This window comes from Triticum dicoccoides, chromosome 2B (genome assembly GCF_002162155.2).
Source record: "Triticum dicoccoides isolate Atlit2015 ecotype Zavitan chromosome 2B, WEW_v2.0, whole genome shotgun sequence".
Lineage (NCBI taxonomy): Eukaryota > Viridiplantae > Streptophyta > Magnoliopsida > Poales > Poaceae > Triticum > Triticum dicoccoides.
Window position 1 is genome coordinate 709,193,264 of NC_041383.1, and position 9,791 is coordinate 709,203,054.

The window sequence follows — 9,791 nt, forward strand, 5'->3', positions numbered from 1 at the left end:
ATATTCATAGAAATACAGATATGCTTTTTCAGATCTTCGTGATGATTTACAGGTGAAAAGGAAGCTAACACCATATACTTCCGAGCAATGTTAAAGAAAGCGAATTTAGAATATATAATACATTACATATTATACTTTTCAGTTAATAGTATACTGATTTTTAAAACGAGGTTGCTGTCTTGCGTGCAGATTTTGTTTACAAGATGCGAGGCTATATGCATATCCATTTCTTTGCAAGTTTCTCTGTCGCGCATAGCTGTTCCTCTTCAAGCAGTGAGAGTTCAGTACAACCACTTCCTCCTTCACTTTTCTTTCTCTTGCCTCCTACCGGCAGATACATGTTGTACGAGCTAAGTCTAATTTATTGGGATGTACAAGATTGCCGCAAGCACAACTGGCTGCCGGAGACAAGAATTATAAGCTGCTAGGATTGATGCCCATTTACCAGGGAAAAAGTACTAACAACAACAATGTTTTGTCTCAGGATGGCATCATCCACGTCTATTGATGTGTTTGACACTTGCGACAGTACTCGCTCCTCCTCAATTGATGTAAGTTTTTATCTCTATAGAAGTTCATGGACGAAACTGGTGATCATGTATTAATTGGATGCCTCATGGCTATGTACAGTGTTCCATACAGATGGTTTGTTGGACTGCTATTTCTTGAAATATTGTATCCATCAGATCGTTATATGTTTTAGTTTATTTCCTTTCTACAGTTGACGTTGTTGATTTCTTGACTAAAGGATATGAAAGGATGCATGTATTCATTAGAAGTAGAACATGTCTTGCGTTCTAAGTTTCCTATGTTCTTTCTGACAAATATTCCACTTGCTTCATCTGCGCATATACATGCCAAATTGTGCATGTTATCTTCCAGCGAAAGAGATAGGAGAAACTAGAAGGAATAATATAAATATGCACACACTAGCAACTTCAAATTTTATATTTGAGATCATGGCCATTTCTAATACTTCTCTTTTGATGTACTGGGACTTGGCGCATAATATATTGTAATATAGGTTCGGATTTGGGAATTTTTATTTATGTTTTATAAAGTCCTATAGCTTATTCTTATAATATATGTTGTATACAAATAAGTAAGGCTTGATCAGAAGTTTTCCGTTTGTTTGAATATTTTTATCTATACGCAGAATATGATGCATGTGTCACTAAGGCAACAGAAACATACCAATGTCATATTTTTGATAAAAATAATAATTATATATCTACGTCTATTACTTTTTCTTTCTTATATTTCATATGAATATTGTAATATATTATTTTGTCTTTTGTTCGCAGGATTCAAATAGTCACAAAAATAAATCTAACCCCACTCTTAAATTTGAGAGAATCCTGACTTTATTCTTAACGTGTAAATGTTTATACTAACATCGGATTATCAAATAATTTTCGTTACTAGCTTACAAAAAAATATCAATGTGTCGAACTAAAAAAACTGATGCAGTCATTTCTCTTTCTGTTAAATACAACAAAGAAAATGTTTGGTTATGAAGCTTTAGAATGCGCTTCCACTCCTTTTTTATAACAAACTCAAAGGAGGCATTCAGGATTGGCACACATATCATGCTATATTAGTGCCACCAGGATATAGACAGTACATTTACCAAGCACAAAAATTTAATCGCACAATTTACGGAAGGGAAAGATAGTACTTATTTTTGTGATGGCATTTTATAGAGCTAGGTATGAAACTTAATTATTTTTCAATAGCTAACAAAATTTCGTATCAGTGTAGCATAATTATAAAACCTACTTATTTGTAAATTGTCCCATTAGAAATTGATTGAGAAATAGATCCTTTCTTTTGTTTAGCATAAAATAGATCCTTTATATCACGCATGAAACAATATGCAATGTTGCATGCTATTACTGGTAGCCACTAATTATATAGTAAGTTTATATTTGCATTTCAGAAAAATATCACATGTAACAAATGCTAACAGATGTTCAACCCACATACACCTATTTAAAACAGGCTAGCCCATGCAAGCGCACGGGTTGACGACTAGTGGATAATAATCAGCTATGAGGAGACATACCGGTGTCTCTCGGTAAATTGTCCACTCAACTTACAAGTCTACAACTGAATGGAAACAATCTATCAGGAACAGTTCCGTTGAGCCTACAAAACCTGCGTAGCATAATTAATTTGGATCTTAGCGAAAACTGTTTAACTGGTACAATTGAAGGATGGTTAGGGAGTCTAACAAAATTACAATCTTTACATCTTCATGGAAATAACTTTGTCGGGTCCATTCCAACCTCCTTTGGCAACCTTTCAGGACTAACATTACTTTCTTTAGCAGAAAATGAATTTGAAGGTTCCATCCCTCCCATATTAGGAAAACTTTCACAGCTCTTAAGGCTGGATCTTAGCTATAATAATCTCCAAGGTGACATACCTCCAGAAATTAGTGACCTTAAACAACTCATTGCACTATATCTCTCATCCAGCAGACTTTCTGGAAAAATTCCTGATAATCTGGGCCAGTGTCAGGGCCTCGTAACCATCCAAATGGACCACAACAATCTCACGGGTGGCATTCCAACCTCATTCCGTAACCTTCTGAGTTTGAACATGCTCAACCTCTCCACTAATAATTTATCAGGTACCATCCCAGTAGTTCTAAGTAACCTTCAACTTCTAAGCAAGTTAGACCTATCTTATATTCGCCTCCGAGGAGCAATCCCAATAAATGGAGTGTTTGAGCACGCCGCAGCCGTTTCACTTGGAACCGATTTCCATGTTCCCTCATGCTGAGATGCTTCTCTGAGAACAGGAAGACACTATAATTTTATTAGGGTGTTGATCCCAATAATTGGCTTCCTGTCACTGGCATTGTTGACTTGCTTTATAATCCATGAGAAGATACCACAAGCAACATTTTCAATGTTGCCTTCTCTTGGGGAGAAATTCCCTAGAGTTTCTTACTGGGATCTAGCTCGAGCGACCGACAACTTCTCTGAGATTAACTTGATTGGCGACGGAAGTTACAGTTCAGTGTACAAAGGAAAGTTGAAACAAGTTAAAACGGAAATAGCAGTCAAGATACTTGACCTTGAGATTCCGGGCGCCGAAGGAAGTTTTACATTAGAATGCAAAGCACTGAGAGGCATTCGTCATAGGAACATTGTTCCTCTCATAACTGAATGCTCTGCAATCGACAACAAAGGCAATAATTTCAGAGCTCTAATCTATGCTTTCATGCCTAATGGGAACTTGGACACTTGGTTGCATCATCCAGGGAATCAGGCAGCTGGAAGGCATCTAGGCCTAGCTCAAAGAATAAGAATAGCTACTAATATAGCCGATGCATTGGACTATTTGCACCATGATAGCAGGAGGCCCATCATCCATTGTGATTTGAACCCGAGTAACATACTCCTAGACATTCATATGAATGCTTGTCTGGGAGACTTTGGCATCGCAAGGTTCTACAATGATTCTAAACTGAGAACAGTCGGAGATTCAAGTTCAGTTACTGCAAACTGCACTCTGGGATATATGGCTCCAGGTACAGTTGTTTGGCAAATAATTAGTTTTTCAATGTGTTCTGCATATAATTATTTACCGCTTCCATGATTATTGATTTGGTCTCTGTTTTTAGAGTATGCTGAAAGCGGTAATGCATTGTACTTGTGGGGACGTATATAGTTTCGGAATAGTACTCTTGGAGATGCTGACAGGAAAAAGACCAACAGATCATATGTTCAGGAATGAACTCACCATTGTCAGATTTGTGGAAACGAATTTTCCTGATCACATATTAAATTTTCTGGATTCCTGTCTGCTAGATGAATGCAATGATGCCATCAACCAAGTAGCAGCAGGACTGGAAAATCCGGCAATCTTTCAGTCCTTGTTATCTTTGCTACGGATAGCACTTCTTTGTACACGCCAATCCCCAACTGAACGGCTTAACATGAGAGAAGTAGCTACCCAAATGCGCAAAATCAACGTGTTGAACACGGGAGGGAGAGTGAGGAGCTCAACTTCTTTTAAGAGGCTTGTCAGCTGGGCTTCTCAAAGGAGCTAAAGAAGGAAAGGAGGTGCAATTAGAGTGTGTTGATAAAATGATCCCTTCTAAGAATGTAATGTACCCCAGCTTGAATTGCCTTTCTGGATTAATATCCTATTATGGTTACAACAATTGTCTTCTAGTATGTGCAAGCCAAAAGCTGTGTGGAAAAACCAAACTGCCCTGGCGTCGGTGTGGTGGCCGTGGCCTGGATGCTATAATCGTGTGCTGATATAGGGATGTCGGTGGCGGGGTTGTGCGGGGTGGCAACCTACTAGCAGGCAACCGATGTGTGTGCACTGAGGCAGACCCACACCCCATGACGGGCAGACCACACCGGGTGTTACCTTTCGCAACATGCACAATGAAAGTCATGCACTATTTTTCATAATTTGTTGACATACTTCAAAATTCAATTTAGTTCTCGAATTTTATGAACTAAATGTGCTCCCCAGAGCAGACTCCACTGTCTATTTTCTATATATATAATGAAGACAGAATATAAGTTGAAATGGCACTCGTCAAAGGAGACATTTGACATCATGCCATGGTTGTGCCATTTGACAGCCCATGGAGACGGGAGGGCAGTTGCTATTAACATAGAACTGTCTACTGCCCTGTCTCCTGCCCCCGATGTTAACTGCGAACGTGCCAATAACCATTTGTTAACAAAACTCGGTGTAGTCTGCGCTCCCTCAGATACTAGTTTCATTAAATGTTTAAAGTTTAAATTAGATGGGCAACCTGTCTGCTTAAAATAGTACTGGTAGAAAATTGCAAAAGGGGGAAAAGCTATGAATGGTTTGCCCAGTTTAAACTTGTGACCAATCCTAAAATGGAAAAATAAAGTGGACAAGTGCAGGAAATAATAATATGTACTATCTATATGTAAATGACGCGCATTTTGGTGCACGTTCCAGAGAAAAATGATTACTCTAAAAAGTAGCTTTTGCTACAATCTGAATAAACCTAATTAGTTAATCTTTTCACAAAAGAAAAAAAATTAGTTAATCTTTTCAGAAAAGAAAAATTAAGAAAGTTACCATTTCGGTTATTATGCAACAGAGAATGACCACACACCTTTATTTATATGATCTTCAAACTCGCTCACAAATAAAATGTACTTCTAAAATAACAAGGAAAGATTTAATACCAAGCTGACAAAAGCTTAAAACACCATCGATTAGGAACAGAGATAAAGAATCACCAGTTTGGGACTTGTACGTTTCCAGGTACAAGTCATCTTTAAAACGACACATAGTAGAAAAATAAAAAGAGACACATAGTAGATGAAACTGAAGACTAGGACTCCTGCCAACCAGTCATAGGAATACTGATAATGGTTTATTCAGCTAACGTCATCACAGCCTCTTCTAAAAGCTAAAGTGCCAACGCAACAAAAACTCACTTAGTCCTGATAGATGGGCTTATTCAGCTAGTGCAGAAAGCTGTCCATAACTTCCTCTTGCACATTTTCCACCAGTTCTCTGTTTTGATCTTCTGTCTGTAGAATTCAGAGTCTGCACCCGCCCTCAAGACACGATCTCTCACAGTTACTAACAGTTCATCTAAAGCAATGATTTTCCTCACAAGAGAGTTCTTCTCATCCTCAATGTCAATACAAAGCGAGAAGGCCTCTATCTCTGCAACATTTGTGTCACCATCCTTAATCAAAGCTTCTTTATATGATTGTAATGCTTTTATAAGGATAGATGAATCCTTTTCTGTGCCCTCAGAACCAACATCTTCAACACTGTTTCCAGTAACCTCAGATTTTGAATCCTCCTATGACAAAATGGAAATTCAGTGTAAATAAGAATTCAAGTGTTTATGCAGACAAATATGTGCAAGGGAATACAATCTAAGAGATTCTGATCATTTTGTCTAGCTTTTACAGAGACAATGAAAATGAAATAAATTACTGATACACCACTGCCATCTAAATCTACTATATCATTATATAATACAAAAGCAATTGAAAGATAACAGTTCATACTTGATGAAACTAACGAACGGTTAAATTTAATTAGATTTGAGTGCCTCATTAACTATAGAAACAAACCAATATGTAGGCTAAAAAATGTGAAGATTTTACGGACTTAATGGATGGCTAATATATATGCACCTATAGCTAGAAAGCAGAGATATATGTTGTGCGCCTCCAAAAACATGGAAGATGTTAGATAGTGCCATTGGGATAATGATGTGCACATATATATAGCAGTTGAAATCAAAGATTGAATCGTGTTGCGTATGAATGAATATATTGGCAAATGCTCAGTTCTCACAGACATCAAATTATGAAGGACATATTTCTTAAATAAGACATAAATTTGAAACCGATGTAGAAGACCAAACAATTTTAAAAGGAGAAAGAAAACCTAACTTACCATTGGGCATAACTTATCATATCTGAATGCTTAAACACTACTGCAAAAACTAGCTATTCATATGCGAGTTATTGATTATGTATGTGGAGCTTTATAATAATGCTATCATATAATCTGTAGAAATCCTCCAAATATTTAAACACTTCTAATAAATCTAGGCTATTCATGTACTAATTAAAGATTCTGTATGTGGAGCTTTATATCTCAATGCTACTGCTATCATACAACCTGCATAAACCCTCTTATAGTAATGTACAAGTAGTCGAGGTTGTCTACTTCAACCTCGGTCCCAAATTACTTGTCTTTAGATTTGTTTAGATTATGTATGTGGAATATTTTTTTGAATGGATGGGAATAGCACTGCTAGCTCCTCTACTATGAGTTATTCAAAGGCATGTTACTTTATATAGCAATACAATCGCCTTAGGAAACATCATCGCATAATATTTATGCACCAAACACAAAAAGGAATCCTTAGCACCATGGTCACATTGCTTACCGAGATGTATACCATAGAAGGAGGCCAGGCCAAGTAGGGATGGACGGGGAAGATAGGTTGCTTTCTATTCTTCAGATGCTGCTTCAGCTCCGCTGTTTCCAGAGACATGGACATGAACCACTCAGGGGATTTGTACTGATCGATGTAATTCCTCCATGGGAGAAGTGCAAAGTACACAAAACCATTGTAAACCATTATAAGCCGCACTGAGATTTTATCTTTCATTGAACAGCTGGTGACCTCCATAAAGCTAGCGTGCAACGCAAACATCTTGTCCAGCACAAATCTCTCAATGCCGTCATCGCCAGCTGTCGAGATCCAAATACTAAATGTGCATTCCTTCTCATTCACAATACAGAGCCTCCCATCATTGGTCTGACCAATCTTAAATGTTTGGTGTACCACTCTCAGGGGCGGCGGCATATACATTCGGTAGAACTGAAATGTGTCTGTGTTGAGCACGAAAATGTACTCGCTGACAACCACCCCGCTCATGGACTCGCATTGCCAACATATAAACCTATCCAACACGGTGCAGGCTGTTCTCCTGAAGCCCTGAGGCAGCGGCGTCGAAGTCTCCGGGAAGATCTGCCACTCCATGGTGTCCGATGAGAAGACAGCGACGCGTGTGCAAGGCCGTGAGTAGTCGCGACGGACACATACCACACGGGACGGCATCTGATAATCCTCTTCGGAGCAGAATGTGTGGAACCCAAGGGTGGTGCCGTCGGGCATGTCATGATGATCCTTGGGGTGGAGAAGCAGAGCCATCGTTTGAGGGTTGTACCAAACTCTCTGCTTGGCGCTCCGGTGCTTGATGGCGATGCAGCCGCCATTGTAGTTGTAGAGAACCGAAGGATCATAGACATCGACCCGCCAGTCGGAAGTGTCGTCGTCTTGGAGGGGGGTCAATCCGGCGGAGGGGTGCCGTGAGGCGGGGAACGGAGCTACCGTGTAAGCGAGGAAGCGGGGGAGGAGCGGGGGTGCGTGGAGCGCGCGGAAGCGGCGGCGGAAGGTGCGGGACGAACGGACGGCGCCGAGGAAGCCGCGGCAGCTGAAGGCGGCAGAGGCGAGGCTGGGGAGGTCCGGGAGGCGGAGGAAGATCTCTCGGAGCTGGTCGTCGCTGAGGTCACTTATGATGGTGGGAGCGGGTGGTGCGCGGTGTTCCGGCGGCGGCGACGGGTGGGAAGCCATGGCTGGTTGGCTGCCGAGACCACCGGTTTATTAGCGAGACTAAAAGAACGCCCGTGCGTTGCAACGGGGCCACATTAGGGTTAAGAGTTCAATATTAATCATGTTAATAATACATTTAATATTCTCATACATATCAAGTAACACTGGCAACCTTTTTTGTCAATTTAGCAACGGGCTCAGTTGCAACGGGCTCTTTATACATATCAGACAACTCACTACTACTTAAACTACAACTATGGCTACCAATATTTTTTTGTCAATTTAGCTCAGCAATAGTGTCTGGCTTAATAGACTGCTTTGCATTCACCCCCTCAGAAGACAGAGAGCAAGCTAGCAAGCACGCACGCGTCCAACCCCGCCGCTGCATGCGCTTGCAGAAGGTGAGGCAGCAAGGGAGACTGCACATTGAAGCTGTCCATGCAAGGCTGGAGGTGCTGGGCCGGCGACGGCGGTGTCGGGATGGCGCTTGATTCGTTCCCGGTGGCGTGGAGCTTGGGGCGGCAACGCGGCGATAGCTAGTGCTCGGGGATGGGGGTTTGGGGCGGGGGCAGTCGACCCGATGGCTGGCGAAGTTAACGGGCTCGGGCGGCTGGAAATTCGGCGGGTGGCGGCGGCACAGCGCGAGGATGGGACAGGCGGAAAACCTAGCGGGCGTTCAACTACCAATACCCACGCCTTTTTTTTTAGGGGAATTGCTTGTGAAAATAACGTGCGACGACGACTTAGCGAGCGGATCCCCTTAAAAAAGACATAGCGAGCAGATTCCCTTAAAATTGATAGGAATGGATACGATTGATGACGTTGATAAATAGTGGTGAATGTTGGCCTAATTTACTATCATCATGCATGGAAACGAATCATCAAGAAAAAGAATACTTCCTATTAATACACTCATAGGAAGCTTCCTAATCGTGTATACCAAACAGTTTCTGCCCAAACAAGGAAGGAAAGTTATGGACGTGATTCAGAAGGAAACAAACGTTATGAAGATTAATTAATTTAGATTTGATATTTAAAGATTGATTGTGATTGATTCTTTTACATAAAGACATTACTAAATAATTTGCGTCAGTATGGAAAGTTCTGATCCGTTCATTTTTTTTCGTTGTGTGAGAGGGTGAAGTGAAAATAAACCGATGAAGTAGGGGAGGCGACGAAAAAAATCTACGACGGTTAACCTACGAAAAAAACCGGACGAAAGTGGTGGGACGAAGAAAAAACCTGGAAGCGAGACTACCAACTGCTCCATTAGGCGGGTGGCGGCGGCACAGCGCGAGGATGGGACAGGCGGAAAACCTAGCGGGCGTTCAACTACCAATACCCACGCCTTTTTTTAGGGGAATTGCTTGTGAAAATAACGTGCGACGACGACTTAGCGAGCGGATCCCCTTAAAAAAGACATAGCGAGCAGATTCCCTTAAAACTGGTAGGAATGGATACGATTGATGACGATAAATAGTGGTGAATGTTGGCCTAATTTACTATCATCATGCATGGAAACGAATCATCAAGAAAAAGAATACTTCCTATTAATACACTCATAGGAAGCTTCCTAATCTCTGCTACCAAACAGTTTCTGCCCAAATAAGGAAGGAAAGTTATGGACGTGATTCGGAAGGAAACAAACGTTATGAAGATTAATTAATTTAGATTTGATCTTTAG

At 40.8% G+C, this 9,791-nt stretch overlaps 1 protein-coding gene and 1 pseudogene across 1 annotated transcript; one reads left to right on the top strand and one right to left on the bottom strand.

The window, feature by feature from the left end:
• The first annotated feature begins 1,864 nt into the window (after positions 1-1,864).
• On the top strand, positions 1,865-3,633 carry LOC119361224 (annotated as a pseudogene).
• A 1,541-nt stretch (positions 3,634-5,174) lies between these two features.
• LOC119368430 lies at positions 5,175-8,128 on the bottom strand. Its single transcript, XM_037633694.1, has 2 exons — positions 6,935-8,128; positions 5,175-5,830 (listed from the first exon to the last, which is right to left on the bottom strand). The coding sequence occupies exons 1-2, from the start codon at positions 8,126-8,128 to the stop codon at positions 5,477-5,479; spliced, it is 1,548 nt and encodes a 515-aa protein (XP_037489591.1). The 3' UTR covers positions 5,175-5,476.
• Positions 8,129-9,791: the final 1,663 nt, after the last annotated feature.